Source organism: Podarcis raffonei, chromosome 3, assembly GCF_027172205.1.
Source record: "Podarcis raffonei isolate rPodRaf1 chromosome 3, rPodRaf1.pri, whole genome shotgun sequence".
In the NCBI taxonomy this organism is placed as follows: Eukaryota; Metazoa; Chordata; class Lepidosauria; order Squamata; family Lacertidae; genus Podarcis; species Podarcis raffonei.
The window spans coordinates 60,916,425-60,940,550 of NC_070604.1; the positions used below are offsets into that span (position 1 = coordinate 60,916,425).

The 24,126-nt window shown below is 40.6% G+C and overlaps 2 protein-coding genes across 3 annotated transcripts in view; one reads left to right on the top strand and one right to left on the bottom strand.

Moving 5' to 3' along the window:
• Window positions 1-24,126, top strand: part of AKAP7 (A-kinase anchoring protein 7) — a 78,976-nt gene that overhangs the window by 28,102 nt on the left and 26,748 nt on the right. The window contains 2 exon segments of the mRNA XM_053381923.1: window positions 10,085-10,197; window positions 19,739-19,886. Of these exon segments, the coding sequence (XP_053237898.1) occupies window positions 10,085-10,197; window positions 19,739-19,886 (261 nt within the window).
• On the bottom strand, window positions 11,296-16,102 carry MSH5 (mutS homolog 5). 2 transcript variants are annotated; one of them, XM_053381922.1, is made up of 3 exons: window positions 15,926-16,102; window positions 15,470-15,491; window positions 11,296-14,361 (listed from the first exon to the last, which is right to left on the bottom strand). In XM_053381922.1, exon 3 carries the CDS (start codon window positions 14,331-14,333, stop codon window positions 11,868-11,870), a length of 2,466 nt encoding a protein of 821 aa, XP_053237897.1. In that variant the 5' UTR covers window positions 14,334-14,361; window positions 15,470-15,491; window positions 15,926-16,102; the 3' UTR covers window positions 11,296-11,867. The 2 variants fall into 2 exon arrangements, with proteins under 2 accessions (XP_053237897.1, XP_053237896.1); XM_053381921.1 differs by lacking the exons at window positions 15,470-15,491; window positions 15,926-16,102 and adding an exon at window positions 15,263-15,398.

A 24,126-nucleotide genomic window follows, 5' to 3' on the forward strand; every position in this document is an offset into this window, starting at 1 on the left:
GCACCCAGTTTTTGGGGGGGAAATAAAGGGGGGAAATTATTTCCCCCCCAGGCGCGGGGTTGGGGCGGGGGAAGCTCGAGCTTCCCCCGACCCCAGCCCCCAAACAGGCAGCTCTCTGCAAGCCGTGGGAGCGCTCCCACTGCTTGCGGAGAGGTCCGCGAAGCCTGGGCGCACTGATCTCAGCGCGCGCAGGCTTCGGCATGCTGGCAACTCTCCGCAAGCAGCGGGACCGCTCCCGCTGTTTGCGGAGAGGTCCGCGAAGCCTGGGCGCGCTGATCTCAGCGCACGCAGGCTTCGGCATGCTGGCAACTCTCCGCAAGCAGCGGGACCGCTCCCGCTGTTTGCGGAGAGGTCCGCGAAGCCTGGGCGCGCTGATCTCAGCGCGCGCAGGCTTCTGCATGCTGGCAACTCTCCGCAAGCAGCGGGAGCGCTCCCGCTGTTTGCGGAGAGGTCCGCGAAGCCTGGGCGCGCTGATCTCAGCGCGCGCAGGCTTCGGCATGCTGGCAACTCTCCGCAAGCAGCGGGACCGCTCCCGCTGTTTGCGGAGAGGTCCGCGAAGCCTGGGCGCGCTGATCTCAGCGCGCGCAGGCTTCCGCATGCTGGCAACTCTCCGCAAGCAGCGGGACCGCTCCCGCTGTTTGCGGAGAGGTCCGCGAAGCCTGGGCGCGCTGATCTCAGCGCGCGCAGGCTTCGGCATGCTGGCAACTCTCCGCAAGCAGCGGGACCGCTCCCGCTGTTTGCGGAGAGATCCGCGAAGCCTGGGCGCGCTGATCTCAGCGCGCGCAGGCTTCGGCATGCTGGCAACTCTCCGCAAGCAGCGGGACCGCTCCCGCTGCTTGCGGAGAGATCCGTGAAGCCTGGGCGCGCTGATCTCAGCGCGCGCAGGCTTCGGCATGCTGGTAACTCTCCGCAAGCAGCGGGAGCCCTCCCGCTGCTTGCGGAGAGGTCCGCGAAGCCTGGACGCGCTGAGTTCAGCGCGCGCAGGCTTCGGCATGCAGGCAAGTCTCCGCAAGCAAGCGGGAGCTTGCAGAGAGGTGTGCGAAGCCTGGAGAGCGTGAGGGGTCGGTGCGCACCGACCCCTCTCACTTTCCAGGCTTCAGCGAAAGCCTGCATTCGCACCATAGGACGCACACACATTTCCCCTTCATTTTTGGAGGGGAAAAAGTGCGTCCTATGGTCCGAAAAATACGGTACATTCCCTCTTCCTTCTGCTTCATGTGTGAGGGATGACTGAAAGCTTCCAATTCCTCTTAAGAATAAACTATAGCTAGCACACCAGGATATCACACTATGGTTTGATCCTGGTTTGTTTCAATTTACAAAGGGAGAAGTGGGGAGACCTATGTCAGGAACCCACACAGTTTTCCTGATCCAAATTATTCCCCCTCCTCTGCATGGGTCAAAAGTGCCATTGAAGCAAGAATTTGGCATCTTATTTCTATGAATATTGGTTTCACTATTTTGATGTGCATGTTTCACTAATGGCACTGTATTTACCGTAAACATACAAGAAATGGGTATAATATCAGCGCTCAGAAATTATATTTGTTTTCTTAATCAGTTGCAATTCCTCAAATTGAAGCTACCGGTATTTTATTTCTTTAAAAGCAAGTGGAACTTAATTTCTTCAGGTTGGTATCCCATATTAATAAAACAGGACAGAAACAGAGCGACCTGAGAGTCTTCTACATTAAATATGCATCATTGTATGCCATTTTGGTCATTTATACTTCAGTGAGTATAACACAACAGATGGAATATTTAAATGTATTCATGACTGTAGTGGAACATATAAAAAAGTAAAATGCTTATGCAGGTTTGGTAGAACAGAAACCAGAAGAAGTGTATATCTAGCACATTAATAATTAAACCTAAATTAAAAGAAGCTTCGTGGTAAAATTATACTGCTAATATATTTTTGGCAAGAAAATAAGGTTATAGGGAGATTTAAGTGAATAAGAATCAATTATCCCAATCAGAAGATATATATAATTTGATTCTGTTAAATGACTTCATCGTTTTGGTTTATATTTTAACTTGGGATGCTGGATAGTAAAATTTTAATATTTTTTTTTTAAGTCTCATTACATAAAACTGTGTAAATGGATCCTATTGAATTCATTGTGTCTTCTCTACTATAAATTGTTATCGAACAATTTATTTACAGTGTAATCCCCCAGCAGCTGCAGGGCCCCTACACTTCCCCCTTTCCAAAGCTTGCTCAGGCTGAGTCCTGGCAGGTCTCAGACATTCCTGCGATAGCACAGTGGGGTGACTGTGCAACATCTGTTGTTGCTGTTTGCAGCTGTTCAAAGCAGTTACAACCATTTCCACTCATGTATTGGAAGCTCATAATTCCTGATTCTCCATTAGTTACAGTGGCTTTGTGGACAGTATATGGACACTTCAGTTGTATGCTGTCTCAGAGCCCAGAGAGGTCTGGGACTTGCCGGTTTTTGAGTGCCTGGTATACAAATATAGTATCTGATACCCATATAGTAAACCACTCTGGACCCTATTTCATACCAGGAAAATGAAAACACAGAATAAAATGTTAGCAAATATATCTGTGTTGAGGGCTGGTTTTTAGAAGAATGGTGACAAGAGAAAAGGGCAGAGTTTTAGGAGAGTAGAGAAGCTTGGTTTTGCCACTGAATCAACCATAGGGGGTGATTTATTGTTCTTGGAAGAACAAGTTGGGGAAAGAGCCATGCTGAACTGGAGTAGCTGAGAGCTGATTTGCTTTGCTGTTCAGCTCATGGACATTGGTTTTCAATCTAGTTGGTGGAGTCTGAGCTGGTTGTATGGTATATACATGACCAGCTCAGCCTGTGGCAGTGCATCTGGGAATCAGCATGGGCCAACTCAAAACTAGAGCCACCCTGGGGTGAAATAGGCCCAAGATAGCTTATCAAGGGAGAGCACATTGACTTTGAAAGTTGATAAGCAGAGAGGCACTGGAAGGAAAAAACAGAGGGTTGCCTAGAAAAGCTATTTAACTGGCAAATCCACAGGTCAAGGCATATCTGGAGTGGAGAGGGTGAGAAAGTATCTCATGAATTATCTGTAAGTGCAGGACTAGGGATGCTATTGTCGGACTACATTGTGGTAAGACAGTTATTTCTTATACCTTATTCCTTATCTTAGACTCCATTACAGACTTGAATTTGTTTTATTTTGTTTCACCCATTAGTAAAGCAATAGGGCACGTATTCCGTTTCTAATATGTACACTTGTTAATGCTCTGACCTTCAATGATGCATCACAATTCTAATTTCTGAAATTCTGACTGTGTTCTGTTTTGAGAAACATGCCTAATTTCTTCGTTTTGAAATTATTGGAGAGTAATTACTGACGCATTTCCTGAGTAAACTTTCCACAAGGAGATGGACATCCCTAGTAATTTCTAACATTGATTATATGTTTTTCAAGCCATTTGAAATGGCTGTTTGCCTCTCAGCATGTGGCCTCAGTACAAAATCAATACCAAATGAAGCTCTGACTCATTCGTTATTGATCTGTCTATGCCATTATTCGACTCTTGGAACTGCATTTTTGCTTGAAATGCAAACAAAAGTATTTTCTGATGTATATACAAATCTCTGGTTCTTAAGAGCTACTGGGGAGGTTATACTTTGGGTACCATCTACCAATGAAATAAATAAAAAAGGATCTGTCAAAGCAAGGAGTAGGGCCTTCTCAGCAGTAGTGTCCCAGTTCAATATTTCCTTTCAGGGGAAGGCCCACCAAAGATTGCACTTAAATTTCTTTTTAGAGACCGCTTAAAACACTTACTAAGATGTTTATAAATTAAACTTCAGAGTTATTGTTTCTGTTGATGGGTTATTGAAGCAGAGAGGTGTTTGCTAGATCTTTTGCATATTTTGTGCAAATTATTCGTTGATTTCTTTAAATGTTTTTTTAAAAATCACTTTGAGTTTTTAGTTGGGAAGGGAAGTGAACAAGAAATTTAGTAAGTAAGAGATTCAAGTTACTGTAATTCAAAACAAGGATGGCGGTAGGTGGATTGGATGTGGGTTCCTGAAATGCTGTATCTTTATCTTTCACCACCACTGTCCCTGTTTATTTAGTTTCACATGGATGAAAAATAAGCAATGACTCTTCATGGATGCTCCATATAAACAACATTTTATTGCTAAGTGCTTATTCTGGAGTTGCAGTTTCCATCTTGTCTACTGAGTATATCTTTCATAAAGCACATACATTCCCCAGCCTGCTTCCCTCCATTGTTGACCCCCTCCTGCTTGAGCACCTATATTCCATACCTGAGATGCCCTTAGTGCTGCTAGGTAGCACTAGCTTTACAACAGACCATCTGAGGGGACTAGATTATTTCAACCTCTTGGGTGAGAGTTTAGAAAACATAGATGCTCCCTAACATACAGAATTTGGCCATCCCTGATTTTGCTAGGATTTCAGTATTCCAAAGACCAAAACCCGGACACCACCACCATTGGTGCACCCCCCCACACCTCACCCCCTCCTTTAGGGTTACTGGCACCTGGGGAGGGGTTACAGGAGCTGATGCACTGAGAAGGAAAGAGGAGATGGAGGGAAGAGAGCAACAACGGAGGGCACCGGGGAGGGACGTGGTTGACATGAGGCAGCCCTGCGCTGAGAAAGAGAGAGGAAATGGAAGGCAGAGAAAGAGATAAACATCAAAGGGCACTAAAGAGGGACACGGCTGGTGTGAGCTGACCCCTGCTGCTGGCAGGAAAGGAAAGCGACCCCCCAGACATTTTTGCATATTCTAAAAAACCAAAACCCTGTTAGAGATTTTTACCCCTGAAAACCGGACATGTCCGGGAAAATCCAGACAAAAGGCAACCCTACAATTATATAAGGAGTTTCTATACAACTTTCTAAAACTTTAAATCTGTTTCTTTCCCTGAAAACAGTTCCTGCTGTCAGTAATTCATTGCAACTGGAAAAGTTACTTGTTAATTTTAGAGGCTCTTTGGAAAAAAAACATTAAAGTATCATTCTGATGAGGGAGAAATGGAAAATAGGAAGCTGCCTCTAAGGTTGGAGGTCCCTATGTTATGAGTGGGAGGACTGGGATTGAAAGTGGCTTGCCTAAGGTCACCTAGTGAGCTCAAAGTAGTGGCAGGATCTGAACCAGACTTATGGCTCTGTCTTACTGCCCCTAGGCTACACAGGTTGTCTAGAGAGCTACCATCCTGGTCAACATCTTATTTCGGGTTCACTGCTCTCATACCCATACCAGTCACATATACCCTCTATGTCTTTGAGTTGAATCCAACAAAGTCATACTCAAAGTATGGACTTGTGGCAGGGGAGGAAAGGGATAAAAACCCTCTCCACATGCAGTAAAGGTAAAGGTACCCCTGCCCGTACGGGCCAGTCGTGTCCAACTCTAGGGTTGTGTGCCCATCTCACTTAAGAGGCTGGGGGCCAGCGCTGTCCGGAGACACTTCCGGGTCACGTGGCTAGCGTGACGAAGCTGCTCTGGCGAGCCAGTACCAGCGCAGCACACAGAAACGCCGTTTACCTTCCCGCTATAAAGCGGTACCTATTTATCTACTTGCACTTAGGGGTGCTTTCGAACTGCTAGGTGGGCAGGAGCTGGGACCGAAAGACAGGAGCTCACCCCGCCGCGGGGATTCGAACCGCCGACCATACGATCGGCAAGTCCTAGGCACTGAGGTTTTACCCACAGCGCCACCCGCGTCCCTTCCACATGCAGTAGCCCCTGCAAAACTCTATAGAAAAGATTTGAATATTGAAGTTATGGACATGTAATGTCAACATTTGCTGTGGCAGTTGGAAAAAAATACATATTTTAATCTTTTTTTTCTTGAGTGTGGGGGTGGCAGCTAACCCGTGGTCCTGCAGTTATTGTTGGCCTCCAGTTCCATCACCCCCTGCCAGCATGCTCAGTAGTCAGGAATGATGGGAGTTTTAGTCATCTGCAGAGTCACAGGTTAGCTAACCTGGTTTTGCTCAGGATGCAATACTCACAGTGTCCACTTGGAAAGTAAGTCCTGTTCAATTCAGTGGTGCTTACTAACAGGTAAGTGGGGACTAGGAAAGCAGCACTGGTTGTATAGATTTCTTAAGTGGATAATGCCAGTCAGGCGTGCCCACCTCTGCACTCCTTTCCTCTAGAGCAGTTTAGTCACTTGGTGAATCTGCCTTCTGTATATTTCTCGTCTTCAGTGCGGAAACTCACATCTCCCATGGTCTTTTTCTTCTTTTAATGCTATAAGCAATCTACACCCAGAAGCAAGGCCAAACATAGTAATAGAGATGTAATATTGTACCATTGTCGCAAAACAATATTCTTTCTAATCATCCTGAAGATTCCCAAATGACTTACTTTCGCTGTAAATACAGCTGGTAATAAACACAACTAAACGGCACATTCCATTGACATTTTTCAAGTAGCAACATTAATATAAATACTGATTTCTTTTTAACATAAGTTTGATATGCTGCAATCTTGAGATACTACAAACATTATTCTGAAATGAGTTTTTAATATCACAAACTAAATTTATCCAAATAGTGCCTCTGCAGAGGTTAATGAAGCATGCATGTAGCCCATTATCTTTAATATGAAAACTCTTTAATAGAAAACAATTATGTGAGCTTTGTCATTATTATTATTCCCCTAGGATGAAAAGACTTAAATGAAGGGAATCAAATGCATCTTTATGTATATCTTTGAAATAAGTATGATTACCTTTATTTTCTTCATATAAAGAGGCTTACAAAATAAACGTCCTTCTGAAATTGATCATTGCCTGAGTTATTTTCAGGTTCTTACACAGAGGTTCTTCAAAAGATTAAACCCATGCATATCTGCCACTGAATCCTGTATGTTGTAGATTATTTAGGAGTGGAGGTGGGGAGGACGTGTAAGGAAATATTGTCACTTTGTACAAGGTACCAGTCAGGCCTTTTGGACCTAGAAAAGACTCAACTCTTCACCCCTTCCTCAGGATAAACTCAAACGGTTGGAAATATATTTCTGCAAACCTTTAAGTTTTCTGTTCTTTTTGTCAAACAACATAAGAACACAATTTGAAAACTGTTACCCTAAGTAAACAACTCCACTCTTCCCATATTGCCTTTTTTAAAAAAATGTGATAGAATTCAGTCTCTGCAATGATTTTTTCACAGTTCTTCACTAAAATAGAATAAGCATTGACCCTGCTGATTTGGGAAAACAGAGCTTTAGTTCTTTTAACTGTCACATGTAGAGATATTTATGCTAATTCAAAGTAGGTTTATTTCCAATGACAACCAAACTGCTTTTTTAGGGTTGCTAATCAGTCATTTTAAAGACTTTTACAGACTGGTGCAGCAATCCACCTTCTGATAACAAGCCATTTTTAGCTTTCCCCTCCTCTTTGAGCAAGCTTTTGTTTAATGCCCCAGCTCCACCCTTTCCTATGTTTGTGGGACAATAATCAGCAGCTGTTCCTCTAAGGACTTTGTGTTTGACAACACACACCTCTTAATTATTTTAGGGATCTACATGGTACCAGAAGGCCATAACAGCCAGATTTATTTTTCTGACTTCTTTGCTTTTAAAAAAAATTAAAATCAGGAAGCTCAAGACAAAGCACAGTAGCACAAATATTTTGGAATCGTAAGATATCTCACAAGCCTTTTTCATTTGGTAATAATTAGCTTCACATGGTAGAAAGTGGCGTATTAACATCAGACTAGATGTTAATAAGGTGGAAAGCTCCCGTATATGGCGATAGACTCCAGAAGCTTTACCCAGATGTTGGCCCCAGTCTTCAGTAGGTGCACTTATCAACAATTCCTGTGCAGACTCCGAACTATATATATGGTGCAGAATCAGTATTATAGTGATAATACCAATCACCACGTTTCGCTTAATATTCGTATAGCAGCTCTCGTGCAAAGAGATCAATAAGAAAGAAATCAGTATGAGTTAGCACATGTTGTACTACATGTGTTGATTTTATATGTGTATACAAATTGTAGAGTTGGAAGGGACCCCTAGGGTCATCTTTCAACCCCCTGCAATGCAGTAAAAAGTATCCATAAGAATACACATACATGAATTTGTTGAAATAAAAAATAATAATTGTCCAGTAGCACCCTTAGAGACCAACTAAGTTTGTTCTGGGTATACGCTTTGGTGTGCATGCATACTTCTTCAGGTACCTTGTCCAATACAGAGCATTCCTCCTTTATTTGCTTCTGTTTAGAGTACAGAACACTGATCAGATGTTTGAGCAGCTTCTTGGCGAGAGTGTGGCATAGTTTCTTTACATATTCAGTAGGATAGGTGGATTGTAGAGGGTTCTTAATTCTAAGACCCTTAGGTATAATGTCCAGGTTCTTGCATTTAGTCAGAAAGGAGATATCAGTCTGTACCTGTGCAAGTTTCTTTGTGAGGTTGGTGGACTTCCATTTCATGCGGCTCAACGTGTGCCTTCCATGATTCTAGATTCAGGTAGGTAGCTGTGTTGGTCTGACGCAGTCGAAATAAATAAAAAAAATTACAAAATTGTCCATTAGCACCTTAGAGACCAACTAAGTTTGCTTATACCCAGAACAAACTTAGTTGGTCTCTAAGGTACTACTGGACAATTTTTTAATGAATTTGTTGAAAGCCAAAATGCATGTTACTGGCAGTGCTTAGAACTGAATCCAGCTTTCTTAACATCTTTGAATGTCACTGCTTTCTTTGCATGGAAGGTTTGTATGGATTTACAATATTTTCAAGCAATTAATTCAAACAGAGAAGTGCATGTCTGTCAACAGGTGTTGATGGGAAATACCAATAATTCATAGGTATTAAAATAAGTGTCCAGTATTGATCTGATACCCAATAGAATAGAATAGATACCTAATAGAAGCCCTTTATTGAGTTTTCCTTTTTAAACTATATTATAGTTTTAACAAACAACCAACGCCCCCCATCACGCCAAAATAATAATTCAACCAGCCTAAGACACTAGATCAGTACAAAATACAAGAAACAACAACCCTGTATGTACTCGAATTTAATGCTCACCACTTTTGGCCAAATTATGTTGCGAAAATTTAGGTGCACATTAGATTCAATACCACATTTACATTCACCAGCTAATACTTCTTTGGTTTCAAGGTTCTGAAAATTGAGGTATGCATTAGATTTGATGGCGCATTAGACTTGAGTAAATATGGTAAAAAAATACTCAACACAATACAGTGGTACCCCGCTAGACGAATGCCCCGCTAAACGAAAAACGCGCAAGACGAAAGGGCTTTCCGACATTTTTTCTGCTTCGCAAGATGTTTTTTTCTATGGGGCTTACTCGCAAAATGAATTTTTTTCCGCGGTCTCCCTTTTTTTTTGCCTTTTCTGAAAGGCGCTAAGCTCCTTATCTCTAAATTGCTGCTTATCCGCTAATCCGCTAAGCGCTAAAAGCCGCTAAGCCGCTTATCAGCTGTTTTACCGCTTATCAGCTGATCGGCTGATAGCGGAGCTCCGCAAGACGAAAATCCCTGCAAGACGAAGGCTCCCGCAGAACGGATTATTTTCGTCTTGCGGGGCACCACTGTAAAACCAATACCTCATGGCAACTGATCCTGCTAGTCTAAATGCCACAGTTTATGCTGTTTTACTGGCTATCAGTTATATAGTTCTATTATGTTTCACTGGTACAACAGTGTGAGTCAACATTGCTATGCCTAGAACAGTGTTGACCTGGCAAACTTTAGTCTTAGGTGGTACAAATTTGGGCAGAAATGAATTGTGACAGATGTAAAACAACACATGTAACCATCACCTTGAGGGCTTTTCACCTGCTACAAAGCTATGTTAGGAAGGTGGGTTTGTTGCACTAACGAGTATAGCAGATTGGCTCTTTCCATTTTTAAAAAATATGCAATTTTTAAAATGTGTATCTAGTTTCAAGTGCGTAATTCTGTGGTTTGCTTGTAAGTTTAAATTAGACTCTATCTGAACATTTGTTCTCATTTCTGTCTTGTTTTATCATTCATAATTTTATCAAACTTTATAGTCTGCACAATTTTTGGAATTTTAAAAGTTTCTTCATTTGTGCCTACCTAGATATTGTGAGGAAGCTATTTAAAGAAAAGGGCATCGTCACAGGAGATGATAAAGCTTTTAAGCCTCACTTGACCTTCATGAAGCTGTCAAAATCACCAAAACTACGAAAACAGGTGCAGTCACTTTGTACATCACAATATCTGTACAAATGGTGGGGGAATGCTATGACCTTTAAGAAATTGTACTATAAAGGAGGTTCAAATTTCCAAACACAGTAACCCAGAAGTCAAGTAGTGATGCTTAAAAATACAGTGGTACTTTGGTTTAAGAACAGTCCAGTTTAAGAACGATTTGGTTTACAAACTCCGCAAAACTGGAAATAGTGTCCCGGTTTGAGAACTTTACTTCGGTCTAAGAACGGAATCCAAACAGTGGAAGGGCACCAGTGGCAGGAGGCCTCATTAGGGAAAGCACACCTTGGTTTAAGAATGGTTTTGGTGTAAGAACAGACTTCCAGAATGGATTAAGTTTGTAAACTGAGCTACCACTGTATATATTATTTTGGGTAGTATCCAAGGCATTTGTTCCATTAGTGCAAGAATTCTCCCTCTATGCCCTCTCCAAATCTGTTCCAGAGGGTTGGCTTGTGACAAACTCCCTGAATATTGATGGGGGCGAGATAATGTGGCAGTGCTTTGGGTGATTTAAAAGTAAGACACTTGCTGTCAGTAACGCTGGAGAGAGATTCTCTGCATGTGGTAGCATTTACTAATATCCAGCAACAAGAACTCTTAATGTGAAATGAAAATCTGTGACCACTTATTCACCAACCAGAGGATCAAAGTAAGGATGAGGCATGTTGGAAACCAAACTGGAATTTTTAAACACACTCAATGAGGGTTACAGCTTAATGGTTACTCTGATAAGGCACAGCCCTTAGTTTTGGTCAAAGCCACTTTAGAGAAGTTTTTTAAAAAAATCTGTTTCTAATTAAACTGATTCCTCCTGGAATGGTTATTTCTTCTACTATGCTAGTAAAACTCTAATGCAAATGTCCACACTGAATTGCAACAATTAAATTATATCTCCTCAGTCTAGTGTATAAACATTTAAAGTATTATCATGATTTATATTAACCAATTTTCTCCTGAATGTGTTCTGAGACTATGGATAATAATCTGCCAAATTTCTCTCCTTTATAATAATTCAACATTGTTTGGTTGTGTAGCTTGTTTTAGGTTTTTTTTAGAGTATAATAAACATACTTAAGGCATACTTAAGTTCATATTTATTCTTTTTTTCATATTATTCAACAATAATTTGTTTAAACAGTAAAGAGAAAGTTTATGTAAAACTGAACAATAACAATGAATAGAACTTAGAACACAAATATAATATTTTAATAGTCTTATTTAATTTTACCTAATAAACAATTCAATTATTTAAAGTAATTTATTTTTCTTATATTTATTAGTATTATGCACCTGAAGATGTATGCTTCTCTTTCAAATAATCTTTCCAAATATCGCTTATTGTTACTATAGAATTTCTTCATTACCTAAGTAATGCAGTGAAGGCCAGAGAGTTGTCTAAAGATCCCTAGCAGTTTTCTCTCCTAGGACATGAGCACTTTCAAGCATCCTTTTCCTTCTGCCTTTCCCAAGGCATTTCTGCCACTACATTGTGGTAGTGTGTCAAGCAAGTGGTATACCTGGCTGCATTCATTTTGGTGGGTCACAAGTTGTGCAGGCTTCTTTGACATCTATAGATGAATTAACTTGAGCAAGGACTCCCGTTTCATTTGTTTGTCATAACCAACTAAGCACAAGCAATTCAGAACATGTTATGCCTTTTTAATAGGGTGCAATATGGTTGCTGAAGAGGGCAACACCTCTTCACTCATAAACTCCTTTAAATCCAGCTGAGGATTATCGAGATCCAGGGAGAGGAATTTATCTACCAGAGATTTGCAACTTTGCAACTGTTTCTCCTTTGAAGAATGGTCAGTGTGTTGGATGGGTTTCCCATTGCGGAGCAACTCTGACACTTCTACTCCTCGGGCAATCAATTTAGGTGGCATGCCAGCCAAATCTGCAATATTAGCTGCATGGCTGACAGTGGACATGCCTTCTTTGATCCGGTAGAAAAACACAAGTTCATCTCCATCTTGGTGGGTGTCCATAGTCAGATATTGCAGAAGAGGACTGTCAGGCAGGAGATTCAGCTGCATCAGGCTGTGGAAATTAGTGGCAACAAAAATGTGTGGGCATTGGGTTGCTTGTCTAATCCAGTACCTTAGCACAGCAGCCAGAAGAGAGAGGCCATCTACTGTGTTTGTGCCTTTGCCAAATTCATCAATGAGCACCAAAGACCTTTCAGTGGCGTTGTTTACTGCCTTGGCTACTTGGTTAAGATCAATCATGAAAGTGGACAGTCCTAGAGATACTGACTCTCTGCTATGGATCCTGGTGTAGATTCCATCCACTGCCCCTATCTCAGCTTCAGCAGCAGGAACGTAGCTGCCAATTAGGGCCATAAATGTAATAATGCCTACCTGCTTTAAATATACACTCTTTCCAGATGAATTGGGTCCGGTGAGGATCTTAATCCGGCCATGCGTTTCAGTGCTCTCTGCTGAGTTGGGGAAAAAGGTCTTTGCACATAACTCCATCAGTGGATGCCTTCCATCCTTAATACGGATCATGTGGGAGTGAGAGAAACATGGACGGATATATCCATTCTCACGAGCCATCACTGCTAAAGAGAGCAGCACATCTAAGTGTGCTGTGTATTCAATCACATCACTAAGTACTGCAGACTTTTCCAAAATCTTAGTCTGTAGCTGGTCCATGATCAGTATTTCTTGATCCCTTATTTCACAATGAAGATCACCAAGCAAACTATCCAGTTCCTTTGTCCTGGCACTGCGGTAGTGAAGCTTTTCTTCTGACAAGAACATGAAATCTAGTCCCTCAATCTCAAAGTCACTCATTTCCACCATTGTGGGCAGCCGTGGAATAGAGAGTAAGAATCCTATTAAGGGAATATAAATAACGGTACAGGATGGAATCCTATTATCCAGGTCCTCTAGTTCTTTTCGGGCCACCTCTGTAAGGAAGGCTGAAAGCCCCATCAACTTTCGTTTCTTTTCATCAATGGTGGGATCTACATTTGGTCTGACAGTGAAGTGGTTTGCTGAGATACTGCCTTCAAAATCTACCACTTTGCTGATTAGGCTGGCAATATAGTGTAGATCTTCAGTGAAGACTTGTGAAATAGTCTGGAAGAGCTCAATGGTATTGGGCAGGGAGCGACATGTATCTCTGAGGCACACAGCACTGTAAACGGTTTTGTACAGTGCTTGCCAGTCACTTACCTTAGTGTTAGAAACAGCCATGCGCCTAAGAATCAGGGGTACATTTTTAATATTTTTGAGGCATTCCTGTAGGGTCAGAACTATTTCATGATTCCGAGCTAACAGGAAAAATTGGATAACATCAAGGCGTTTGTTCAGTTCTGTCAAATTGCGCGTGGGTCTCATGAGCCACAGTCTCATCAACTTCTCTCCCCACTTGCATCTACAGTGGTTCAGAATCCCATATAAGCTGAGTCCTTCTTTTTTCCCACTGGCTTGTTTATACACAGAAGGATGCACTTCACTTTTAAATATCTGCAGCACAGAGTAAGCATCTTGATCCACGTGTATGATATCTGTCAGTACAAACTTTTTAAAGGCAAGGATAGGAACATTGACACTACTATCTTCCAGTTCAACTCCAACCCTCCTCCTGTCAAGAAACTTCAACAATCCTCCTAGCACTCTTACCACGAGTGGGCTCTCAAAAGGAATAATAGACGACAAATAGAGGATTTTCTCAGTTGCTGTCATGTCAGAGGGGACAAAAGGGAATTGCCTCGATAGGATCCTTTGCTTGCTTACTTCTAAACCAAAATCCATATTTGGATACAGGACAACCTCTGGCTTTCCTCCTTCCTGATGTTCTCCCATAGTATTACCTAAATTGGACAGGAATTTGGCTATGCTATAATCTTGCTTAGCACTACTTAATATGTATTTGGGAAGTACTTCATCAACCACTTTCTGGAGCAGCTTAAGGTCTTCATTGTCTGGTGTGTCAGCCATAAAGTAGATAGAGCAGTCTCCAGTGTCATAGTAGGCAATACCCAGCTCTCCTCCATACCACAATACACACATGCAGATCTCATGCTGTTCTTGTTCATCTTCTTGATCAATGGTAGGCAATGGTTGGGGCTGGCAGTTGGTGGCAAAAGAAGCAGTAGCACTCATTTTTAACAGAATTCTAGAAGATATGTGGCTGGGTAAACAAAACATTATTTTTAGTGTTTCATTCTTTAACTCCCCCACTTTTCCTCACAAAGCTACCCCTCCCATTTGGCTATTTCTCCAAACCTATCATATCGCTGTTCTTATTTCTTATATGGCCTTGTTATATTTTTTCTTACTCTATGCATTCCCCTCTCACTATATATGTCTCCTAATCAGTTGCAGAAAAAAAGTGGGCAGATCACCCAAGACCTCACTTCTGGTAGGCAAGGAGTATCTAGTTTGCAGTGTTAAGGCAGGTGTCTAGTTCTGAGATGCACATTTACTGCAATACCACACTCATGACCTGGTTGAGGACAAGCAAAGAGTGTCACTTTCCTTAAACAAATTCACATTTTTACTTCCACTGCAGAACCCTTCCCTAATAACAAGTTTTGTTAATAGCCAATTTCACAAAGTAGCACCTTAAAATTGCAGAAATAGGTACCTCAATCACACTATAATGTTTTTTCAACATTATTGTCTATGTGTAGTAAGGTAAAGAGGGACGCGGGTGGTGCTGTGGGTAAAAGCCTCAGCGCCTAGGATTTGCCAATCGAAAGGTCGGCGGTTCGAATCCCCGCGGCGGGGTGCGCTCCTGTCGCTTGGCCCCAGCGCCTGCCAACCTAGCAGTTCGAAAGCACCCCCGGGTGCAAGTAGATAAATAGGGACCGCTTACTAGCGGGAAGGTAAACGGCGTTCCGTGTGCTGCGCTGGCTCACCAGATGCAGCTTGTCACGCTGGCCACGTGACCCGGAAGTGTCTGCGGACAGCGCTGGCTCCCGGCCTATAGAGTGAGATGAGCGCACAACCCTAGAGTCTGTCAAGGCTGGCCCGTACGGGCAGGGGTACCTTTACCTTTACCTTTTTAGTAAGGTAAAGTATCTGCTTACATATATATGTATGATAGAAAGATCAGGTGGTACTTCTGTGTTTGAGCATTTCCTCACGTGTGCAATGTGGTATGCTTCAAAGTTGTAAATGAAAGAGAGAATGGTATGAATGAATGAATGAAGAGAGGTATTGCATATGTGTTGATGGAAGTGAATGAGTGAGTCTGCAACGAGGAAAGAGGGAAATGGAACATCGCCCTTTCCTACCTTTCTTTCTTTGCTGCATATGCTATAGAAACAAAACAAACAACAACAAAAATAACTGTTACAACAGTTGTCTAACAACAAAAATAACTGTTACAACTACATTCGGGGGAAAAAGAAAGACTTTCAAAAATTCCACAAGATTATTAGACACAAAAGGCACCAGAAGGATTCTCTGATTGATTGATTGATTGATTAAGTAAGTTAGTATTTTGTGAAGACGATACAGGTAACTCACAACTTATAGTCATTTAACTTGTGCACATTCAGCTTTATATGCTTGGGGGTGCGGAATGAAAAAAAAAAGGGGGGGTGGACACCAGGGGAAAAAAAACTTTTGCAATCCTAGTCACCACTGCACCTAGTGTGTTTTGACCATACATCATTTTGGCTTTAGGCACTATCCCAAGAATGTAAGCCTCATGTAAGTTTAGAGTCAGCATACCGTAATAGTCTTACCTGAATTCTTATTAAGTTGCTAATTGTGAACGGTCACTATTTGAAGAGTCTAGACAAAACAGATAGATTATACAGAATAGGTAGAATCAGATGCTTTTGGACCTTTATAGAAATATGAAAGGTAGCTAATAAACTGTTCAAGAAGTGGTTTTGAATGTATAGGAGAGTGAGCTGGACTTTGATATGAGACTAACCACTAGAAAGTATAATTAAGAGGAGGTTCCTCATTCTGTAGCATGAAAGTAATATTTTACAACATGGCTTTTGCAAGCAAAATAACATGAAAAATGTGAACAAGGTAGTTTGCCTTCTACACAGAACAAGTAGAGAGCTTGAAGAATATTAAATACGAAAACATAGTTAATCACATGCATGTGAGGCCTCTTGAGTTCAGTGTTTCAGCATATATGATATAGTGGTTAGATAAGAGATCAGTATCCAACCGTTGAGTGAATCAACATGATCCATTTGGGGTCTTATTCTCAAATTGGGTGTACTAGTTTCTATAAAACTCATTATGAATTTGTGCGTGTGTTTGGAAATAGTTGTCTGACTGCTTTACCAGATTATGGTTGTACGTAATGTTTGAAAAGCCACAAAACCCATCAAAGGTTTGGCAGGCCATATAACGATCATGGGAACCAGGCAGAGGGCTTCTCGGTTGTGGCGTCTGCCCTGTGGAATGCCCTCCCATCAGATGTCAAGGAAATAAACCTGACTTTTAGAAGACATCTGGAGGCAGCCCTGTTTAGGGAAGTTTTTAATGTTTGCTGCTTTATCGTGTTTTTAATATTCTGTTGGGAAATCCAGCCAGATGGGCGGGGTAGAAATAATAAATTATTATTATTACTATTATTAGGTTGAAAACATCAACCCTGGTTTGAAAACTAATTAAAAATGCTTTGTGAATTATGTTTCTGTTGCTCTCTTATTGTAACATTGGCTAGAGATTATAATTAGACAAGGCTACAGGATACTATGAAGCTGGTTTATATCCCTTTACTGCAGACAAACCTTATGTCCCCTCAAGCAGACAAAGATGCCTGAATAAGAGCTTAAAAAAAGAAGTGGAGGGAAACCAGAGCTCCCTCATAATATAACCACTGCTGGACTATACCATTCCAGCCTGCTGTGGGAGGGGACGGTTAGATACTTTAACGCTTTCCCTCATAAAATACTACTGCATATAAAACGAAATGTCTCTTGCCAGTTATGGAGTAATTCTGGTATGTTTTTCCTCAATATCCCATAGACTGTGTAACAGGATATTTGTCCTGTCAGGATATTGTATTAAGGCAGTGCCCCTTTAGTTCAGGTTCCACCAAAAGCCTCAAAATTATCTGCTTAAAAGTAATTGTAGTTAAGTGGCATATACATTGTTTAAATAGATAAAAATTCTATAGCTTCTAAAAAGGATACCTGTTGAGCTTATAGATTGAAACATGACATATGTGAGGTTTATGAATATGTCACCTTGCAAACCCAGTAAAAATTGTCTCAGAAATGCTGAAGATTAACACTTGGGAGTATATACCTCAAAGTGACAGTTTTTGCTCCAGTATTTATACAGGCATATTTATTTACAATTGTGTGGTATTCAAGCTTGTTAAGGAAGACATGTCTTCATGGCTTTGGTGAAGTTATGAATGTCAAAAGTTCAAATGTCAAAAGACTTTTCTGCCCCATTAAAACCCATGGTAGTAACTACTGGCAAAATAATACGTGGTGTGTTTGTAATTTAAATACTGATGTTCGAAATCCCCAATCAGCCATGAAGCTCGCTGGGTGACCATGGGCCAGTCACTCAAACTCAGCCTCGCCTACCTCAGAGGGTTGCTGTGAAGATAAATGGGGAGCAGCAGAACTGTGTAGGCCACCTTGAGCTCCATGCAGAGAAAGTGGAATATAAATGTAATAAATGAAATAAAATAAACGTAGAGATTATCACAGCTTTTGCGGAGGGAGTCTGCTAGTAATTTAATTTAATTTAGTTTAGTTTAGTTTAATTACAGTTTATGACAATGCGGTGCAGAAGTTGCTAGGTTTTGGGGGCCTGTGGGCACATTTGGAAAACTAAGAAGAGAAGGAGAGTTTGGATTTGATATCCTGCTTTATCACTCCCCTTCAGGAGTCTCAAAGCGGCTAACATTCTCCTTTCCCTTCCTCCCCCACAACAAACACTCTGTGAGGTGAGTGGGGCTGAGAGACTTCAAAGAAGTGTGACTGGCCCAAGGTCACCCAGCAGCTGCATGTGGAGGAGCGGGGAAGCGAACCCGGTTCACCAGATTACGAGTCCACCGCTCTTAACCACTACACCACACTGGCTCTAAGAAACTGTTGTAGGCATCACCTCACAACTGCAGACCCTCAACTGCATGCACACATCTCACAACCACACATGAACACACATTTTGAGGAAGCATAATTTGTGACATTACACAACATCAATATGGATCACAGGGCCTGTCTGATAAGGCATTAGCATTATTTTTCAGTTTTCTGGCTTTGAAGAGCTTGAGCCAGTATGACATAGCTTTAAATCAGCAAGGTTTTTAAAATCATTGTATTGTATTGATCCTGCAGATATTTAACTAACTTCTGCAAATTATACTTGAGTTATAAGAGTCAGTGTTGCATTAGGGGTTATCAAGAGATGACTCATGTGGAGTTAACATCATTTACCACTAGATGTCAGTGACATTTCAAGAATTAGGAAAAGCAAAGTAATATTTTGAACAGTGAGCAAATATTCTGTCCAAATATATTCTGACACACTTGCTTTGTTTTTACCTCAGAAAGCTTCTTCAAAAGTACTTGAATAAAAAGAAATGCAGAATTATTATTACTATTACAACTACTACTACTATTTCTGTGTTTCTTTTCCTTCCAGTCTGGAGTCCAGGGCAGTGTACAGCATTAATAAAAACAGTCAATTAAAAAATTATTACGTTAAAGGCAATTAAAAAAACTCATTGCATTCAACAGAACCCAAATTAAAACTGCAGCAACATATTTCAACTGCTGGAACATTTATCTCCCCAAAACACAGATGAACAAGTATATATTTAGCTGATACCTAAAGACTACCAATGAGGAGGACAGCTGTAGTTTTCCAAGAAGGCAATTCTATAATGCACTGAATAATTCTAACAGATATGATAAAGGAACCATGCAATACGTAGAATTAAATTTGAAATAGCTGACCATAGCATCTTTCTATTACTTGTCTTTAAAATTGCTTATTTTAAATGACCAAGCCAAATTTATATGCCTATGGTATGCCAGTATTTTAATGGAATAATACTCATTAAATAATCAGGAGCCAGCTGTTTACCTCGACAGGTGCCCAATAATGCTAATCTCTCATTTAATTAATGTTGTGCTGATACCATTTACTGGTTATACCAGACAAAATGTATTGTACCAATCAACTTGAGTATAGGATTTCTCTGTATTGATGTGCATCCTGACCCAACAGAAGTGATCTATAGCTGGTTACAGGTTTTCATTCACAGATCTCTACTACTGACAGACAAAAAGACGCTAGGAGAGTGGGCAACTGCTTTAGGTATGGCATTTAAATATAGTACTTAAGTTTCTGCAGCTGCAATGGACTCATCAGTCTTGCTGGCTAATAATCCAGCTATCAAGTTTTATTTCAAAATTTCAGCATGTTGAAACTTTGGTCAGTAGAACCAATAGGAAAATATTATGAAAATCTAGTTAGTCTATAAAGTGCTGTGCACATTGATGGTGCTGTATTACTCTTCTGCCTCCTTGTTAGAGCATGTATTTTTTCTTTACTGTTTTAAGGGAGTGAAAAGAATTGACCCAACCTTATTTGAGAATTTCAAAAACCATCATTTTGGAGATGAATCTATGAAGCGTCTAGATCTTTGCTCAATGTTGAAAAAGAAGCAGCCTAATGGCTACTATCACTGTGAGTCCTCTATCATAGTAGGTAAGTACAATATATTTCTTATGCTTTTCAGAGTTAGCTGTAAGTGAAATGGCTTTTTGTTATGTTCACTCATCCTCCTACTTCTTTCATGACCAAAGGAGTGTAGCATATGTGTGGACCTTTTGCTTAGTTCTTCAAGATTTCTTAACACAAACGCAGTGCCAAGAATGCAGTTTAAATAATGTTTCTGGCCAAGGCTTTGAAACTTGTTCACATAATATTGCCTCTTCCTCAATTTATCTTCTTGGAAAAGTCAGATTAAATGGGAAACAATAGGCACTGTTTGAATTTATAATTGCCAGGGCTGTAAACTTCAAGCAACTTGATTGATGGATTTAAAAAAATTAAAGCTTTACATTAACATTAAAATTGCGTTCCCCCTCCTGGATTAATAGGAGAGGCTGTGACTGAGGGAAAGTTGCATGCAGGGGGTTCCTATATCCCACCCCATTGTGTGTACATGGAAAAACAGCACACTTAAAAATGACTCACGAATGGGAAGCCAGCTTATATTTTTTCCTTTCCATGTGAAACTACTCTAGCTTTCTAACAATGAGAACCAGAGCCAGCTGAAGCAAACAGTGTTCAGCGTCAATAATTCATTTAAGTCGGGATCTTCCACAATACTAATAAGTTTCATTTTTAAAAGCCATTTGGATTTTAGCAGAGATGGCCTTTCTTTAGGGTGGCCTAGTGTCCTCTTCCATACCAGACAGCCAGCTGCTTGGGATTGTGCCCCTTTTCCCTGTTCATCCAGTAAAATTCATGAAACTGGCACTTAGGGAAGGGGTTTTGGAGGTGGACAGGGGGTCGTGATCTGACCTTCCTTTCTTTTTAAATGCCAGATCTGGTTCCAAGTGCCTCCTACTGCTTACAAAGCAGCACTGTTGTTTTTTTTAAAGGTAATGAAATCTATTTATTTTTAACGTACTGTATTGACAGCAGGTCAAGCTTGTTGCTGTGTGTGAAAGACGTGAGGACATTTCCTTAAGGACAACTGCCAAAGGAAATGCAAAAAGAAAAAGAAAAAGCTGCCAGTGGATAATACTGTGTCTAACTGTGCCACGTTAAGAGGGAACAGAAGCAGCTCTGCACCCAGAGCAAAAGCAACAGCTTTGACAGAAGTAGTAGTAGTAGGAATACCAAACAGCTGCTAGGGAGCAACAGTGAAGGACAGAGAGGACCACCAGAATGGGAGACAGAGGAGGAACTGATTTGGGGCGATATTGGAGTGAGATGCAAATTAAATAAATTTATTTTCAACAGTTGAATGCCATTTGTTTATTATTAATTTCTCACACAGGTGAAACTATTCTCTTCCTGCAATATCCTAAAAAGGCTTTAATCAATATATTTCTTTATTTGTAGAAAGCCAGGTGACTAAAGCATAATTAATCAACTTACAACCCTTATAATTACTGCAGCATACAGAGGACTAAAGCAGAGTAAAGTTTTCATTTGCTATAGAAATGTATAAAAGCAGCGGCTTTTATTATTAAATAACTACATACCACATTTCTATATTACTCAGTAACCAAAGACTTGTATTGTGATGGCAAAAATACCTTTTGGTTAGCCTACAGGACTTTTCTCCATCAGCTTATTTCAATGGGGCGCTTTCCTCAACAGTGAAAAGAACTATACTCTTTACCCTGGGTGCCCCTGACACACCCCAGATGATTTGGTCCTTATGACATTTTTACTGATAATGCTGGTTTGTAACTTTGTAACTTTGCATTGTGAAGTGCTTCACTGTTACTCCAAACGAAAAGTAGTGTAGATATTCTTTAATTAAAATAAATACATACAGGTGTGCTAGAAGTAGCATGTTGACTCCAGTTAGAAGCTTCCACTAATGGAAGGCAAGGAGAAATGATTCCTGTTGATTTCTTCTTCTACCTGCAGCCCTCTGTAACCCCATAAACCTAGATTATCCACAGCAGTTGGAAGGTGGCGTAAGGAACTACAGGGGAAAGGATGAAGTGGCAAAGCTCTCTTATCCCCATCTTCTGTTAGCAGAACCTCAGTGAGATCTTCTGTACATGGAAACATTTGTTCTGTTTGCAGAAGGGCATTATTGGATGCAATCCAATCCATTACATTTTTAGCCTGAGTAAAATCAATATCCTTTATTGAATTTTATGTTGATAGTCTATAACATTTTCTTAAGGTATTATGGCATAAAGAGGCATTTTATTAGCAAGGGAAAGGTGCTCTTGGAAGTGAGTTTATATATACTAGAAAGATACCATAATATTTTTTTGCTAATGAAACAGTTCAAAGCAAGTTTAGTATGTTGTTCAGGTTCACTTCTCACCACTGTGTCATTTGATTTTGGCTTTTATTCTGCTTTGGAGCATGCAGCAGAGATTATTACTAATGTTTATTCTTGCAATTTATATTTTGGGCTCTGAGTAAAAATAACTGTCAAATATAACATGGCTAAACAATTGCAATCAGTTTTTCCACGTGGCCTTCTATTTTTTATTTTTTTTATTGTGCTTAATGCCAATTTTGAAATGCATTCGCATCCTCAGTTTTCATGTTTGTTTGAACAAGCAAAAGGTAATGGGGCTTCTATGGGCCTTTAATTAGTTTATTCCTGTTCATTCCCAGCCTCAGCAGTACTGCATCAATCCTTATTTAGTAAGTTCCTGTTTCCTGCAGCATGTATGTGTGTCTATTCCTGTGTCATCTATGCTGCATTTGCTCATTGTGCGTTTACTCTCAGAACAATTGCTCATGTTTTATTCTATTCTTATTCTATTCAAGTTCCCCCACTATAGGAAAGAAAGCTGCCTTATTATTTCTAAGAATACAGTTCTGGGGCAGCAGGGCAGAGCCTTGGTCATGTTGCTCCATAGACAGTGATGGCCTATTTTATCTTGCAGTACAATGAGACAGGAATTAAGTTGTCAAGACCTGATGTAGAAAAATTCACTGTGCTACTTCAGATTGCAGGATGCGATTCAAATTTTAAGTTCTCTCTCTGTTAAAAAGAAAGCGAGGAAAACTCAATGCAAGTAGAAACTAGCAGAGCAGGAAAAGAGGTGACCTAGAATCTTTCACCCTAGCATTAGCAGGATGCCTCCCCATAAGTTTTTTTGTGGAGGAGTATTAAAAAATGTGATGCGACTCTCTGCAATCTCAGGTAGGTACTGTCCACCCTTAGCACCTCAAATTCTACCACCTCATTCTGCATGTGTAAACCAGGCAATGTCACTGTCTTTCAGTGGTTTATGTGAAATACAGTTGAAAGTTGTTTCTTCAGTAGAAAGAGATGGTGCTTTAAATCTTTCATGATTTCATTTATACCTTTTGTTCTTCACTGCCAGCGATATCAGTCCTGATGAGACTGATGGGGAAAAGGCTATGCTGGAAATGAAGTCAGCCGAGTGGCGTGAGATCAGAGTGGGCAGATAGGGGAAGTGTTAAGACTTCCACATGTTTCAAGGAAAACATTTTAAGGTCAGATCATGTTTTCACATTCAGCAGCTGATAAATAAATGTGTGAGAAACTGAAGGATCCAGAGCGGCAAAGAAAAGGCCTAAGGTTTCAAAGTGAGCCAGGACATTCTTACCATTGTAACTTCTGACTGAATTCTCATTAAGCTGTCCTGTATTTTTCACAGGACTGCACACAATGGCTTTCCAAATTGGTCCTCCGTTTCTTTGTTAAAAAATCATAGGTATTGCTCATGAGCGCTTTTATTTTTAAACCAAAAAGTGCCGCTCTAGTATATTTATAGTGAATTGAATATGAAAGAAAAAGATCTGAAAAGATGTGACAGCAATATTTGTTTCGCACTCCCTAATTAGAAGCTTCATTATTTTGATACCTCAGGAAGATACGGTGCAAAAATAAAACATCTGTAAAGGGCTCAGTTACTATTTACAGCTCTAAACAGGTTTGTTTTAACTCCCCTTCTTAATGATGGCTATTAGTACATACATAGAAAGATAGATAGTGTTTTGGAACAGGTGCTTGATGCAACTATCAGCTGTCTCCTGTCTTCCTCAGTATGCGATAAGTTACTTATGTTTTGCATATGTATGCTGTTATAGGGAAGCAAGAACTCTCTCCCCTTTTCATCCTCTTACTCCTGTTTCACAGCTATCTGTCTGTCAGTGTTTGCAGTATTGCACTATTACCACTGAGGTCAAGCTTCCAGCCCTGTGCTGATTCTTGTGTATTTCCCATTATAAACTGTACTGTGCGTAAATTCATACAACGAGTGCT

What these genes read in the sequence shown, in the direction of transcription:
- MSH5 (XM_053381922.1), bottom strand. Translation starts at nt 14,333, where the DNA reads ATGAGTGCTACTGCTTCTTTTGCCACCAACTGCCAGCCCCAACCATTG.